Source organism: Erythrolamprus reginae, chromosome Z (assembly GCF_031021105.1).
Source record: "Erythrolamprus reginae isolate rEryReg1 chromosome Z, rEryReg1.hap1, whole genome shotgun sequence".
Taxonomy (NCBI): domain Eukaryota; kingdom Metazoa; phylum Chordata; class Lepidosauria; order Squamata; family Dipsadidae; genus Erythrolamprus; species Erythrolamprus reginae.
Window position 1 is genome coordinate 31,628,138 of NC_091963.1, and position 17,996 is coordinate 31,646,133.

The 17,996-nt window shown below is 39.8% G+C and overlaps 1 protein-coding gene across 1 annotated transcript in view; it reads right to left on the reverse strand.

Moving 5' to 3' along the window:
- Positions 1 to 17,996, reverse strand: part of DNAJC1 (DnaJ heat shock protein family (Hsp40) member C1) — a 136,571-nt gene that overhangs the window by 32,128 nt on the left and 86,447 nt on the right. The window contains exon 9 of the mRNA XM_070727325.1: positions 11,272 to 11,391. Coding sequence (XP_070583426.1) covers positions 11,272 to 11,391 — 120 coding nt within the window. The remainder of the gene's footprint in view (positions 1 to 11,271; positions 11,392 to 17,996) is intronic.

A 17,996-nucleotide genomic window follows, 5' to 3' on the forward strand; every position in this document is an offset into this window, starting at 1 on the left:
TAAGCAAATACAAACCTCAAATTGTAAATTATAGGCAGAATCTCCAATTTCAATTCAACTAGAAATGTTTCTACCAATCCATCAATGGAGATAGATTGGTAGAAATGAATCAATTAGCACCTGATAAGGAAGATTTAGTGCAGTTCTGCGTACAAATATGGGATAGTCCAAAGCAGCGGTCCCCAAACTATGGCCCGTGGGCCACATGCGGCCCGCTGAGGCCATTTATCTGGCCCGCGGGTGAGTGACAGGAGCACATCTAATTTTCCATGAATAAAATGTGGTATTTTGTTAGTAACTAATATCAATCATCAAAAAAGTTGCAAACGTTTTTTTTTCTAATTTTGTCATCAAGTTACATTCATTTTCTTTTAATTAAATTCCCTCCTCAAAAAAGTACACCAATTATATTTCTAACTTATTAACCATTATGCCAAAGTGCTTCTTTCTTTATACATTTTTCTATAAGCCAAGAAAACCTTGTATAGCCAATCAGATGTTAACAAAAGAAAATTAAAAACAAAACATAAACATATATGAATTTCAGACTTCTCCCCCCCCCCCCCTCTAAATAGTACGTTCCCATTTTGTTTTTTACTTTAAAATAAGGTATGTGCAGTGTGCATAGGGATTTGTTCATAGGTTTTTTTTATAGTCCGGCCCTCCAACAGTCCAAGGGACTGGCCCCCTGTGTAAAAAGTTTGGGGACCCCTGGTCCAAAGGAATATAACAAGGACGCAGCTTGGTTAAAAGAGGTGGATTAAGAATAAAAAAGAAGTTGGAATAAAAGAATTAGTAATAACAGCAGAAATGATAGAGCAAGGTATTGATTGATTGATTGATTGATTGATTGATTGATTGATTGGATTTGTATGCCACCCTTCTCCGTATACTCGGGGCGGCTAACAACAGTGACAAAAACCAGAATGTAAAAATCCAGTACTACAACAGTTAAAAACCCTAGTTATAAAACCAATCATACATACAAACATACCATGCATAAATTGTAGAAGCCTAGGGGGAAAGATTATCTTATTTCCCCCACGCTTGACGGCAGAGGTGGGTTTTGAGGAGCTTACGAAAGGCAAGGAGGGTGGGGGCTATTCTAATCTCTGGGGGGAGTTGGTTCCAGAGGGTCGGGGCCACCACAGAGAAGGCTCTTCCCCTGGGCCCCACCCACCGACATTGTTTAGTTGACGGTACCCGGAGAAGACCCACTCTGTGGGACCTAACTGGTCGCTGGGATTCGTGCGGCAGAAGGCAGTCCCTGAGATAAACTGGCCCGGTGCCATGAAGGGCTTTATAGGTCATAACCAACACTTTGAATTGTGACCGGAAACTGATCGGCAACCAATGCAGACTGCGGAGTGTTGGTGTGACATGGGCATATTTAGGGAAGCCCATGATTGCTCCCGCAGCTGCATTCTGCACGATCTGAAGTTTCCGAACAGATCAAGAATTGGTCAGCACCAGCTGAAGATGAGCTGCATGTTTTTTTGGTTGAAACATCTAACTAGTTTATAACCATTCGTTGCCAAGCAGTTTAACAACATATTACAAGAAATGAAATTGAAAAATGGCTACCATCTGGCAGATGGTACATGATAATGAAAGATCGAGCAATAGGGGAATCACCAGGCAACTGCAGCCCAATTACCTGCTTATGAACTACTTTCAAATTGTTAACTGAGGTGTTAGCTGACACAATCCAACAGTAACCAGTTGAAAACCATCCCTTTTCCATCTGAGCAGAAACAAAACTACCCCAATAGCAGAGGGACAAAAGATCAACTCTAAATTGACAAAATGATTTTGGAAAACTGCAAGAGGAGGAAGACTAATGTGAATGTAGCATGGATTGACTTCAAAAAGGCATTCAACTCTCTGCCACATGACTGAATAATCAAGTGTCCAGAAATAACAAGAGTCAGTAGAAACATCAGAAGCGTTGTGCAAAGATTGATGGCACAAGGGAAGACACAGTTGCAGGTCAATGGTAAGAGACTGTGAAAGGTTAATATCAAGAGAGGAATATTTCAAGGAGATGCACTATCACCGCTACTATTTGTCATTGCACTGTTTCCTCTATCAACAATACTGAATAACTCCGGCCAAGGCTATCAAACATCAAAAACATCTGACAGACTATCTCACCCCCTTTACAAGCTGTAGGGAAAAACAGCATCTGAAATAGAATTACCGCTCAATGCTGTCTGTATATATAGCCAAGATATTGCAATGGTGTTTGGGTTGGACAAATGTGCCACACTCATTACCAAATAAGAAAAAATGGTTAAAACTGAAAGAACTAATATACAGTGTTCCCTCAATTTTCGTGGGGAATGCGTTCCGAGACCGCCCGCGAAAGTCAAATTTCCGCGAAGTAGAGATGCGGAAGTAAATACACTATTTTTGGCTATGAACAGTATCACAAGCCTTCCCTTAACACTTTAAACCCCTAAATTGCAGTTTCCCATTCCCTTAGCAACCATTTAGATTATTACTCACCAAATAAACTTATTAAAGTTTATTTAAAAAAATATTTATTAAAGGCGGACTGACAACATCAAGTACACTGAAGTCAAGAAAAAGATTAGAGGTGAATACATCAAGAGAGTGAAGAAGATCTTAAAGTCCAAATTTAATTGAGGAAATACCAAGGGAAGCAATCAATATCTGGGTAAGTCTTGAAGGACAATGAAGATGATGCACTGAAGACAGTATGCCGAGAAATTGCACAGAGTAACTACAAGAAGCAGCAGTGGTGGACTGGAAGGTCTGCAAGAAATATCATTTGCTTGCAAGCAAGAAGTAGTGGGACCATAAAATAGAGGAGGTCATAGGAAAAGGGTGTTGGTCCTTACCTGATATGTCTCTTCTTGTAGGGTGGAGCCAACATCAAAATATGGGATGACACCATCCATTTGGCCAATGAGGACTGAATCTGTCAAATTAGATCTCCGACTCTGCCTCCATTTCCCCCGCTTTGGCAAAGACCGAGAGACAGATTCAGCATGTGTTTCCCAAGGTCCAGTCGGCACAAAATAAAAGATCACAATTTGATGTATGACTTTGGGTGGGATTGGATATTGGCTCCACCCTACGAGAAGAGGCATATCAGGTAAGGACCAACGCCCCTTGTCCATAGTGGGTGGAGTCAGCATCCAAGTATGGAACATACCAAAGCCGTTTGTCACCAGGGAGGTTTAAGTCTGGTCAAAGGTCACATCCTGCGAGTGCACCTTGTGAAGCACCTACCATCAAAAGACCACCTCTACTGAAGCAAAAATGTCAATTTTGTAGTGGCAGATAAAGGCCATGGGAGAAGTCAAAGTGGCCTTGGTGGACGCTTGTGTGGGCTACACTGCCATCATATCAACACTGTATGTTGAGTGTGCCATGACCCGGCTAGGCCAAGGAATAGATTGGAGGTCATTAGCTATGGTACTATGCAACCAATGACCAATCATAGAAGGGGAAATCTTCTGGCCCAAGGAATTGGGTTGGAAAGAGACAAACATGGCTCCATCCTGTGCAATGAAGATGTATGTTTGATGTAAACTTTGAGGGCCCTGCATACATCAAGGATGGGCCACTGTCTTTCCAAGTATGGGAAGGGTTGTGGCACAAATTTGGGAGCATAAGTTCCTGAACCCCTATAAAAGATGGAATTCACCTTAGGCTCAAAGGTAGACTTGTCAGTGACTTTCTCAGAGGTGTTACCGGTTTGTGGCCAAGAGGATAAAACAACGTGTATCATAGAGTTTAATGTGTGGTTAAAGCAGTGGTGTAAAGCTGAAGGTTTTGGCTATGTAAGTCATGATGTCAGTAGGTGGTCTAATAGGGAGTTGTTTAAGAGGGATGGTTTGCATCCATCATACAGAGGTACCCAGGTACTCGGTGAGGAATTCAGAACTTTTTTGGACAGGCATTTAAACTAGGTAAAGGGGACAGAGATGTAACTGATGTGGGTGATTTCTGTCCCCGACCAATGAGGATAAAACAGTTTTTGGAAGCTTATGAAAAGGGAGCTGCAAATAAAATAGATGTAGTTGTTGATGATAAGGGGCAAACTAATAATGAAAATAATGTTCTTTGTGTAATGTGCACGAATGCTCGAAGCTTGAGCAACAAGCTCTGTGAATTAATGGCCATAATATCTAGAGATAATTTGGACCTGGTTGCCATAACTGAGACATGGTTTAAGGATTCTAATGAATGGGAAATATCCATACCAGGATATACACTGTATAGGAAGGATAGAATAGAGAGAAGGGGAGGTGGAGTAGCCATTTATGTTAAAGAAACTCTAAAAACAACACTAATTCAAAATACATGTCAAGATCTAGAGACCCTCTGGATTTGCATGCAAAATAAAGACGGTTCTGTCATTAGAATTGGGGTGATCTATAGGCCTCCAGGGCAATCTGAGGAATATGACAACAAGATGGTGGATGAAATTACCCAAATGGCAGTAAAGGGAGATATTGTGGTTATGGGTGATTTCAACATGCCTGATGTTGACTGGAATATCCCCAGTGCCCTTACATGCAAAAGTAAGAATATAGTAGAGGCCTTTACAGGAGCAGCTCTGGCACAGCTGGTTAAGACACCAACTAGAGGGGAGAATATTCTAGATTTAGTTTTTACGAATGGGAATTGGGTTTCAGATGTCAAGGTGGGAGAAAATTTAGGTTGCAGTGACCATCTATGTTTGTGGTTTGATGTAAAAACTCATTGTGAGCAATCCTATAATGCAACCAAGTATTGGATTTCAGAAAAACAAATTTTAATGCAATGGGGGAATATTTAGATAATGAATTAAAGGGGAGGGATAAAATGGCAGGAGCGAGCACCCAGTGGACTGTATTTAAAAAGGCCATCTTAAAAGCCACTGGACTGTATGTAAGACAAATAACTAAAGGTAAAAGGAAGAAGAAACCGCTATGGTTTAGCAATGATGTAAGGACTATAGTCAATGAAAAAAGGCTGCCTATAGGAGGTATAAAGAGTCTGGAAGTATAGCTGATAGGGAGGTGTATAAAATGAGACAGAAGGAGGCGAAACAGATAATATATGCTGCTAAAGCCTCAAAAGAGGAAGAAATTGCCAAATCTCTAAAGAAGGGGGATAAAACCTTCTTCAGATATATTAGTGATAAGAAGAAGAAAAACTGCGGCATCACGAAGCTTAGTACCGGGAAAAATACATGCATTAATGGGAATAAGGAGATCGCTGACCATTTCAATAGCTACTTCTGTTCAGTTTTCTCAAAAGACACCTTACAAAATAATACTATAGAGGGATATAGCATTGCCTCCAACTGTACGGATTCAGCTCCAGTGATCTTAGAAGCCGATGTCTTAGAAGAACTTGAACGATTAAAGATAAATAAGGCAATGGGTCCAGATGGCATCCACCCCAGAGTTCTTAAAGAACTCAGATCTGTCATTGCTACCCCCCTGACTGATTTGTTTAACCAATCCTTGTTAACAGGAGATGTTCCTGAGGATTGGAGAATGGCAAGTGTTGTGCCTATCCACAAGAAGGGCAGTAGAGAAGAAGCTGGTAACTACAGGCCAGTTAGCTTGACATCAGTTGTCGTTAAAATGATGGAGACTCTACTGAAAAAGAGGATAAATCAGCACCTAAAAAACAATAAATTATTGGACCCAAATCAGCATGGCTTTACTGAAGGCAAATCATGTCAGACTAATCTCATTGATTTCTTTGACTATGTCACAAAGGTGTTGGATGAAGGTGGTGCCGTGGATATTGCCAACCTGGACTTCAGCAAAGCCTTTGATACGGTTCCACATAAAGAGCTGATAGATAAATTAGTGAAGATTGGACTTAATCCCTGGATAGTTCAATGGATTTGCAGCTGGCTGAAGCATAGACACCAGAGGGTTGTTGTGAATGGCGAGTATTCTGAGCAGAGTCAGGTTACAAGCGGTGTGCCACAAGGGTCTGTTCTGGGTCCTATTCTTTTTAATATGTTTGTGAGTGACATAGGGGAAGGTCTGGTAGGGAAGGTTTGCCTATTTGCCGATGACTCTAAAGTGTGCAATAGGGTTGATATTCCTGGAGGCGTCTGTAATATGGTAAATGATTTAGCTTTACTAGATAAATGGTCAAAGCAATGGAAACTGCAGTTTAATGTTTCCAAATGTAAAATAATGCACTTGGGGAAAAGGAATCCTCAATCTGACTATTGTATTGGCAGTTCTGTGTTAGCAAATACTTCAAAAGAAAAGGATTTAGGCGTAGTGATTTCTGACAGTCTCAAAATGGGTGAACAGTGCAGTCAGGCAGTAGGGAAAGCAAGTAGGATGCTTGGCTGCATAGCTAGAGGTATAACAAGCAGGAAGAGGGAGATTATGATCCCGCTATATAGAATGCTGGTGAGACCACATTTGGAATACTGTGTTCAGTTCTGGAGACCTCACCTACAAAAAGATATTGACAAAATTGAACGGGTCCAAAGACGGGCTACAAGAATGGTGGAAGGTCTTAAGTATAAAACGTATCAGGAAAGACTTAATGAACTCAATCTGTATAGTCTGGAGGACAGAAGGAAAAGGGGGGACATGATCGAAACATTTAAATATATTAAAGGGTTAAATAAGGTCCAGGAGGGAAGTGTTTTTAATAGGAAAGTGAACACAAGAACAAGGGGACACAATCTGAGGTTAGTTGGGGGAAAGATCAAAAGCAACATGAGAAAATATTATTTTACTGAAAGAGTAGTAGATCCTTGGAACAAACTTCCAGCAGACGTGGTAGATAAATCCACAGTAACTGAATTTAAACATGCCTGGGATAAACATATATCCATCCTAAGATAAAATACAGAAAATAGTATAAGGGCAGACTAGATGGACCATGGGGTCTTTTTCTGCCGTCAGACTTCTATGTTTCTATGTTTCTATGTAGGTCCAGACATAGGACGACACAGTCAGCATGGAGAATACAGAGATCCTGTCTGACCAATAGGGCAGTGAGCTCCAAAATCCTCTTGGTGGAGATCAGAAACAGCACTTTAAAAGAAAGGTGACGAAGGGACGATGACCTTAACAGCTCATAGGGGGCCCCTGTTCAGGAATGAGCACCTTGGTTTACCTGTGGAGCACCAGCAGGCACAAATTAGTAGCTCCCATAAAGAAGTTGCGAATCATAGGGTATTGTGATAAAGAGTCTAGGGAGCACGCTGATCAATTGAGGACAAGGCTACCACCTACTGCCTGATTGTATTGGGCGATAGTCCCTTGTTGAGCTCCTCCTGCAAGATTTCAGAAATTTCATCATTGTCAATTCAACTGGCAAACAGCCCTCCCTAGAACACCAGGAATAAAAGATTTTCCAGGTGGCCAAGTAAATCCTATTGAATACAAGGTTAGCAAGGCTTCCTGGAGGCCAGGAGGATTTGTATGATGCAGTAAGACATGGCCTGGCTCTTCAAAGAGCCCAGACAACCACCAAGAGGTCAGTTGGTATCACATGGGGTGCAGGTATACCAACAACTCCTGGCTTAGCAAAGATTCAATCGCGGGGATCCACTTTGGTTGACAGAGAGAGATCTTAGGTCCACAATCCAAGGCTGCCTGGGCCAGTGAGGAGCCAGGAACAGCACTTCTGCCTTCCCAGAATCTTACCTTGGGGAGGAGAGGCAGAGGGGGGAATACAGTACATACAGTAGGCCGGGTAGACAATTGCAATGGAAAGTGTCTGTCCCCTCCACGCCCTGGGACTATTGGGTATAAAGTCTGAGCAGTTGGGCATTCTCCAAGTTGGCAAAGAGATCCACCACAGGCAGGCCGAATCTGTCCATTAGGGCTCTGAAAATAGAGGGATGGATACTCCATTCTGCCTGATCTATTGTTGTGCAGCTAAGCCAGTCTGTGGTGACATTGGAGATATGGTCCGCCGAGAAAGCCAACAGATTGTGTTCTGCCCAAGGACCCAGAGTTCTGGCTTCCGACATGAGATGTCTGGACATGGTGGCCCCTGCCGATTGTTATAGCCTTTTTTGTTGGTAAGTACCAGTTCAAGATGTCCAGCAATCAGATGTCTCAACTGTTTTGAGCACTAGGTAGACAGTGTGGAGCTGCACCCTGTTGATACTGAACCGTGATTCCATTGGCGCCATCTACCCTGGACGACGGCTGACTAGACATGAGCCTCCCAACCGTACAGCCTGGTATCTATCACGATGAAGTTTCTGCGTGGCTCCTTTTGTGATAATAGAGGAAATCCACCACTTGAGTGATCGACAGACATCCAGAAGCACCAGGACTTTGGCTGCTGACGTACTTCATCCCACCCTCTGGAAGGGCCTTGATAAATTCACCATCAGTTAATTGCCAAATGCAGCTTTGCTAAGAATAGCTTCCATCCTGCGACAATAATACAATCAAATATCCAGATCTGTCTGTCCCAGATCCTTGGTAACAACTCAATAGGTAAACAAAAGTTCCAAACCCAGTCTTGAACATTTTGCTAATTGTGTAATGAATAACAACAATAACAACAACAACAACAACATTTTCCTGGTTATTGCCTATCTATTCAGACATTACTTTAGCAGTTCCAAGATCCTAGGTTAGCACTTAAAGTGTTGATTTTTTACCAGGCCCAGACTGTGAATCAAATTGAAGATTAAATCTTAAATAAAAATAAAAATCCCCGAATGAGACATTACTTTGAGATGGTTGTCGGGCTTGTGTGTCCCGAGGAAGATGAGAATGTAGCATGGACTGACTTCAAAAAGACATTCAATGCCAGAAAAATCTCATCAGAGGAGTTAGATAAAGATTGTCTCTCCCATAAAAAATATGGTGAAGTGTAAATTTTAGAAAGCTATACCAGCTCGGTTGTCACCCCGATTAACAAGGTCCACCCTAGATGTTGGAATTTATTTTATTTATTTATTTTATTTATTCAATTTTTTAAATGCCGCTCTTCTCCTTAGACTCAAGGCAGCTTACAACATGTTAGCAATAGCACTTTTTAACAGAGCCAGCATATTGCCCCCACAATCCGGGTCCTCATTTTACCCACCTCGGAAGGATGGAAGGCTGACTCAACCTTGAGCCGGTGATTGCACACTTCCAGGGAAAAGAGAAAGGTAACTGTTGGCATGGTTGCCAAAAGAAAGGAATTTTCATGCATATGTTCTGGGAGTGTGTAGAAATTCAGAAATTTTGGAAGGAAGTGCAAAACGAAATTAAAAAAATGTTAAATATTAATTGGACAATTACAAAAGAAATAGCGATATTAATTAAACCAAGAGAATTAAGAGATTTTAGAGAAATAAAAATTGCAGCACTGGAAAGTGCTCAAGCGGTAGTGGTATTGGGTTGGAAAGAGTTTGTAAAATGGACACTACAGAACTGGTACTGGCACATGGTGGATCACATACATTTTGAAATCATGGAAATAAGATTAAACAACTTTGATGAAAATAAACTGGAGAAGCTGATGGTACGATGGAATAAGGTGAAAGGTTATATGCTGAGTAGAATCTGTGACGCAAATGTGAAAAATAAACTCCAATCACTCTTTCAATAATAACAAATGCAAAGTAGAACCAAGGAAATATATATATATAAACTAGTAAATATTCGAACCCCCCACAATTGGTGGTGGTGGTGATGGTTATTGTCGGTCGGGTGATTGGCACACGCACTGTGCACTGTTTTATGTTTGTTTTATGTAACCATATTTACAAAATCAATAAAAATTTATTTAAAAAAAAAACAAAAACCTTGAGCCGGTGATGAGATTTGAACCGCTGACCTGCAGATCTAGCAGTCAGCTTCAGTGGCCTGCAGTACTGCACTCTACCCACTGCGCCACCTTGGCTCATTCCTGATGAAAATGGGCTACAGGATTGTTGGCTAAGCAACCACGGTCAGCAGCTGCAGAACTATTGGAAAAAAGAATGCCTGAGAGATACTTTGTGCAGAATGCCGCAAGGACACATTAGTTTGGGCTAAAGGCACAGGTAAGATTTAAGGAAAGTACCGTAAGTGTATGCTGGGGAAAGGAGACCACGTGGCTACGGGTTGTCGCATTTAGCTAACTCTTCCAGGAACACAAAGCAGAGATCTGATTTAGTTATCAGTGCTTCTCCTCTACAAAAATCTCTCCCCCCCCCCCATTTTCGCAGCTGTCAGTCTAATTTCCATATGGGGTAAAAAAAAGTAATAAAAATTAAAAAATAGGAAATTAACCTATCAGGAAAGATGTGTCTCTCTGTTGGAGAACAGTCTGCAGGAGATGGGTTCAAACGCATCATCGGTATCGAGTCCCTTTGTACCCACCGAAGTTCTAGGTCCAGTCCACCTTGAATTCCACCCTCTTATCTACTTTCAATTTGCTTTGACTGTTAGTAGTTCAGATTATTGTAGCAAGTTTAAGCTTGCAATAAATTTTTATATCCATTTGGATTTCCAGATTTCTCATACTTGACAGTCAGACTTCTGTGGTTCTGCCTAGCCCTTGGAAATGAGAAACAGAAACAGCTCAGGTGGAACCAAGTTGTACTGAAGTAAACAGAACTTTTTTTCTTGCATTTTCCTGGTGCGTTACTTGAATTGTTGATTAATAATCAGAGATGCCATATGCTGACAAGTACCAAATAGCCACCGATAAGCACCCCTGTACACTTCTTTTGGATTCAGAAATCTGAATAGAATCCTATTTCTTTTTTTAGGAACACAAGTCCATATTAAAATAAGCACTCTTTTATCTTCATAATCTGACCAATTAGTCAATTTTACATCACCATATATACAGACCTTAGTCCAGGGTAAGCACCTCAAATTCTAATTAATATCTGCCACCTGTCTAAATACTATTAGCTAATGAGGTTTCTCCCCCCCCACCACCACCACTCTGCTGCTTTTTCATTTCTTTTAAGGTCTATGCAGAAATATAATCTTTATTTAAGTCCGACAAATGTTCTCTTCCAGCAATGAGAGTTTATCATAAAGACTAAAACCATCATTGTTTTTTGCGTTATCAGGTTACAGTAGCTTAAGTCTCTAAGCACTAGGATCTCCATATAGCTGATCAGTTACAGCTGTTAATTGTGGAGTGGAAAGACTAGCTGACATCTGTTTCTTGCCCTGTTACCTAATAGTTCATTTCCAGGTCTTAAAAAGATAGTACCCTACAAAGACAATGTCCAACTCTGCCAAGATCTGCCCTCTATCCTGTTTGTCTTGTGCTGGTTTGTTCATACAATGCAAATTTGAGTGAACTCACATCTGCCACTGATCGACCCAATTCGTGAGCAATCTTTTCCCATCGACCAGGCGTTCCCCCTGGGAACTTAACCATACTTCTTGTCAGTTGGCTAAGGTCCTCTTCCATCCATTCAGGGGCCTGAAAAATATTTGTAAAACATTTAGTACACCAAGAAACTTGAAGGGCTTTTACAGTAATTAAAAACACCAAACACAAATCTGAAGTAAAGCAGTCCAATAAAATCTGTTAAGCAGTAAGAATGTTTTTTTAACAGCTTTTTAATGGCGCCTACTTGTAGAAGATCCAACTTACCTGATTTATGTAATAGATGTTGTACACCCGTCTTGAAGACCAAGCTTATCTACTTAATAGAATAATTATATCTTTTTATGCTTGTCAATGCATCTAAGTTTACATAGAGAGAAAAATAAAATAAAAAAGGCCCATGTTAAAAATATTTTTCATAGACACATGGCACTATAAAAAAAAAAGCACAGGAAATATATTCCTTGGGGAAGCATATTTAGAAATGACGAACCAGGGCCTTAGTTAACAAAATAGATATATTTGTTAAGTTATAAATTGCTCTGGTTTAAAAAAAAAAGATTTTGAGAGATTGTGAATAATGTATTAAAAAACACCCAAGCCTGCATAGCTCTTAAGCACAGTGCACTCATTAGGGAGGATAGAAAACCCAGACATCAACTTCCAGGCACTTTGCATGACACACCCATTGTGAACTATTTCTTCCTTTTTTGCAATCCTTTCCCCAAGCAAAAGGAGCTGTATGAAAAAAGTCTAACACATGGCAACTCCAAATCTCAACTAGCAAATGCTCTGTCCTACACATTGGGAAGAAGAATCTGAACTTCAAATACGAACTGAATAATCAAATTATCACAGATAATCCCCACTCGGTTAAAGACCCCGGTATACTAATAACAAAAGATTTAAGTGCCAAAGCCCACTGCAACAATATAGCCAAGGAGGCTTCAAGAGTTGTAAACCTAATCCTACGTAGCTTCTGCTCTGGCAATCCCACACTACTTACCAGAGCTTACAAAACATTTGCCAGACCCATCCTCGAATACAGCTCATCTGTTTGGAACCCATATCGCATCTCAGACATTAACACCCTTGAAAATGTCCAAAGATACTTCACCAGAAGAGCCCTTCACTCCTCCACTCGAAATAGAATACCCTATGAGACTAGACTTTCAATCCTGGGCCTAGAAAGTTTAGAACTAAGACGCCTTATACAAGATCTAAGTATTGCCCACAAGATCATATGCTGCAACGTCCTGCCTGTCGGCGACTACTTCAGCTTCAACCACAACAACACAAGAGCACACAACAGATTCAAACTTAATATTAACCGCTCCAAACTTGACTGTAAAAAATATGACTTCAGTAACCGAGTTGCCGAAGCGTGGAACTCATTACTGGACTCCATAGTGTCATCCCCAAACCCCCAACACTTTACCCTTAGATTATCTACGGTTGACCTATCCAGATTCCTAAGAGGTCAGTAAGGGGCGAGTACAAGTGCACTAGAGTGCCTTCCATCCCCTGTCCTATTGCTGTCCTATATCTCCTATACCTTTCTTCTATTCCTATATCTCTTCTTCTATTCTTTCATTGATATGTTCTATTACTATATCTTCTTTTCTATTATTTCTTAGATATATTTTACTATGAGTATCTCCTCTATAACCTTCATCATGTATTTTACTATGTGTAGATATATACCCACTAAAACCCTCATTGTGTATTGGACAAAAAAAATAAATAAATAAATAAATAAAATAAATAAATAAATAAATTAAATAAATAAATAATAAAATATCAAAACACCATCTGGATCAGACTTCCTCTACACCGATACAGGCGGTGAGCAACAGCTTCCCACTTCTCTTTCCTTTCTAAAAGGAGCCTTTTATGACAAATACACCTCCCCCTAATCACTATTTCTGATAATGAACAGGCAGCCATCAAGCAGTTTGCATTACAGAGCCATCAGTGCTAAACAACAGTCAGAGGTGAATGACCCTTGGGACCATCTCCACTGCTACAGCAAAGCTTCTGCCTGACACTAATCCTGCCTGTCATTCTCCCACTGTGCTCGAACTGCGCTAACGTCTGCCTGCTGCACTGCAAGCAGGGACGGGGCCCTCCCTGACTTTTTACTGTCTCCCCCAATCAATGGCTCCGCCGTGCTCTTTTCACCATGTCCAAATGGCAGCTTCACTCATCGTCAGAGGGCCTTGCCCCTTGTTTAAAGGGGCTCCCCAAAGGCACTCCCATTTGCATTCATTTGCAAAGCAAACTACTCTTATTCACTTTGTTCAGGGCGATCAGGAATGCTCCCTGAAGCAGAGAAATTGGCATAAATATACAGCCTGCTGCTTAAAAGACAGTAAATAATAGCCAATAATTGGAAGGATTTTTTTTTTCAGTCATCCTTCTCTGGTGTGCATGCGTGTCTTTGTCCACTCAGTGCCAAAATCAAATCTACCTGGAATATTGTACCCTTATCGGTGATCAAAATAGAACGCAGGAGCACAAAATAGAAGAGGGCGTGCCCTGCCGTAACCTAGCAGAGAACGTTCCGTTTTCAGCAGAATAACGCCCATACATGCACAAAATGGCATTGGTTTGGCCTATAAAAAAGAGGAGATTAGACAGTAATCATAGCCTTCAATGAGAAAGTTCTAACTAACCAGTTCTCCCAAAGCATTAGATACTTAGATGATTACTTAAATCCTACCTTTAGAAAGCTTAGAACTACGTTGCCTTAAACTCGACCCAAGCATAGCCCATAAAATCATCTGCCACAAAGTCCTTCTTGTCAATGACTACTTCAACTTCAACAACAACACATACGAGCACAAATAGATACAAACGTAAAGTAAACCGCTCTAAGCTCGACTGCAGGAAATACAACTTTAGTAACAGAGTAGTTGATGCATGGAACTCACTACCAGACTCTGTAGTATGATTACCTATTCCCCAAAACTTTACCCTTAGATTATCTACTGTTGACCTCTTCCGATTCCTAAGAGTCAGTAAGAGGCGTGCATAAATGCATCAGAGCGCCTTCTATCCCCTGTCCTAATGCTTCTCTTTTTCTATTATCATGTATATAAATATTATTATATTTCAGTATACCACCAATATTTACTTGACAAAACAAATTAATTAATTAAATAAAAGTTATGTTAGATAAAATTGACCATCCAAGTAGCAGAGTATCAAATGCATACAACTGGAAACCCTTAGCTATTGTACATCGAATGGGATTCTGAAGATCCTGTTGCCTCAAATCAATTCAATGATATATTTTTAAAAAACATATTGTGGATGTTATAAATTATCAGAAGAGAAGCTGAAAAGTGGGAGATTTTTCTGTATGAAATGAAGATGATGTCCACTCTGGGATATCAGCAAGTGATTTGCTCTCAACACCTACAATGGCATTGTATAGTATAGTCAACAGATATTCAATTCCTTTGAAAATTCAAAAAAGTTTTGAACCATTTGAAATTAGATAGAGTGGCACAACAGGAAAGCGGAATTATTTCCCCCGAGTCTTCGGAAAGGGGCGGCATAGAAATCTTATTATTATTATTATTATTATTATTATTATTATTAATAATAATAATAATATTTTTTTGGTTGGGAATGAAAGCTATGGACTGATCAACATCAGAAGGGGCATCTTCCAGGGGGACTCTTTGTCCCCATTGCTATTCATCATCACTATAATCCTGCTGTCACTCATCCTACAGAAAACAAACCTAGGCTACCAAACTGCTAGGAATTCACCAAAAATTTCACACCTGCTGAATATGGATGACCTGAAGTTGTATGGAAAATCAGAAACTGAGATACAGTCACTAACCAACACTATGCGAATATTCAGCAATGACATCAGCATGGAGTTTGGTCTGGATAAATGTGCACTGAAAAAGGGGAAAATCACTGAAAGTGAGGGCACTGAAATGCCAAATGGTCAAACCATCAAGTGCCACCAGCCAGAAGCCTACAGATACTTGGGCATCTTGCAACTGGATAATATCAAGCATGGCCATGTGAAAACTGTGATCAGCAAAGAGTACATCCAGAGGACCAGAAAAATTTTGAAGAGCAAACTAAATGGTGGCCACACTATCAAGGCTATAAATACTTGCGCCATACCTGTCATTAGATACACAGCTGGCATAGTGAACTGGACTCAAGCAGAGCTGAACAACCTGGACAGGAAAACCAGAAAATTAATGATGATCCATCATGCACTACACCCCCGCAATGATGTTGACAGGCTGTATTTACCAAGGAAAATAGGCGGCAGAGAATTTTTGCAAGTGAAGCAGACAGTGGAAGAAGAGAAGCATGCATTAGCTGACTATGTGAAGGAGAGCACAGAGTCAGCGTTGATGGAGGTCAATAATAGGAAGCTTCTCAAGGTGGAGCAAACTAAGGACTAGTACAGAAAAACTGTAACTCAATGTCGTATGGACAGTTGGCGAAACAAAGCATTGCATGGCCAGTTCTTGGAGAAGATTGAAGGCAAAGTGGATAAAGAAAAGACCTGGTCATGGCTTACAAGTGGAACACTCAAAAAGGAGACAGAAGGACTAATACTGGTGGCACAAGAACAGGCCATTAGAACAAATGCTGTCAAAGCCAGAATTGAAAAATCAACAGACGATCCAAAGTGCAGACTCTGTAAAGAAACAGATGAAACAATCGATCACATACTCAGCTGCTGCAAAAAGATAGCACAGACTGACTACAAGCATAGACATGATGCTGTGGCACAGATGATCCACTGGAACTTGTGCCGGAACTACCATTTACCAGTGGCAAAGAACTGGTGGGATCATAAGCCCGAAAAAGTGGTCGAAAATGAGCAAGCTACTGTGGGACTTCCGACTTCAGACTGACTGAATTCTGAAGCATAACACACCAGACATCCTGATTGTGGAGAAAAAGAAAGTATGGATCATTGACATCACAATCCCAGGAGACAGCAGAATTGAGGAGAAGCAGCTAGAGAAATTAGTGAAATACAAAGATCTAAAAATCGAGCTGCAACGACTCTGGCATAAGCCAGTGAAAGTGGTCCCAGTGGTACTTGGCACGCTGGGCGCAGTGCCAAAGGATCTCAGCTGACATTTGAAAACCATCGGAATTGACAAAATCTCCATCTGTCAATTGCAAAAGGCCGCTTTATTTGGATCGGCAAACATAATTCGCCGTTACATAATGCATTCCTAGGTGCTTGGGAAGCGCCCGACTGGAGATGAAATACGAAATCCAGCATAGTGATCTCGTTTGCTGTGTTATATTGACATAATAATAATAATAATAATAATAATAATAATAATAATAATAATAATAATAGTCTTTAATATATAAACATTTGCACATAGGCAGTCTTCGACTTACTATAATTGAGTCAATGTTGCCAAGAAAGACACTTGTTCAGTAAATTTGTCCCATTTTATTATTTTTCTTGCCATAGTTGTTAAATGAATGTCTATGGTTGTTAAGTTAGTAACACAATTGGTAAGTGGCTCTGCCTTCCCCATTAACTTTGTCAGAAGGCCACAAAAGGCAATCACAGGACTCTGGGACATTGAAACAATCATAAATATAACCAGTTGCCAAGCATCCAAATTTTTTTGATCACGTGACCATGAAGATGCTGTTGAAAAAACAGTCATAAATCATTTTTTTCAGTACCACTGTAATATTGAACAGTCACTAAATGAACTTGTAAAATCAAGGACATATACTGTACAAGCATACATCCATACAAACATATCCATATACTGTATACACATACATCCATACTACTTATAAATGCTTATAATTTATTTTAAAATCCTCACTTTTAATTCTCAGTGCATATGTTTATCAATCACAAATAGTTGTCTTTTATTAAAATCTGCCTCTTTTTCAGTCTAAAAGTGTTATCTTAATGGTTAACTACACTAGGGGTCTTACACATATATTGGGCACAAAGTATAAAGCCTAAGACGGAAACTTTGTTATCGAATAGTCTGATGCATTATGTAAGTTGTTTATTGAGCTTTGAATGAGAGATTTAAATAATTTTATGTATCAACACTGATGTTTTAGAAATCATTATTAATTACTATATTATAAATATAGTTATATATATATAATATTATAAATAGTAGCAGCATTTTCAATAAAGCAAAATTTTTATTTAATATTTGGTTTTATAAAAGATCTTTATTTTCCAATTACTTCTTTCCATGCATACTATTTTATTATTTTTAGTCAGAATAATAGGCAGCTTGGAGAGAAGTATCCATGAAATAGATAAAATTTGCAATTTTCCTTGAAAACTTTTGAAAGAGTAAAAGAAATTTATGAATATCAACATAAACGGAAAGCATTAACTTAATATGTTCTCTTTCAATTTGGAATTTTATTTTCTGTTAAATAACGGTAATGTGCCAAATCAGCACTTGCATGCTGAAACTAATAAGACGCTTTAAGAATGATAAGAGAATGTTCCATATTTTCAACATTTCCACAATTGTTACACCTAGAGTTAAGTCAAAGGAATTAGACTGCAGCCAGTTTTGTAGATTATATGGTTCTTTACATGGACAGTAGACATATATAGTCTGGAGAATTTCACATAGATCTGCGAAGCAATTCTTTAAATGCCAAGATAAAGTTTAGATGTCAACAGCAGAAAGGGA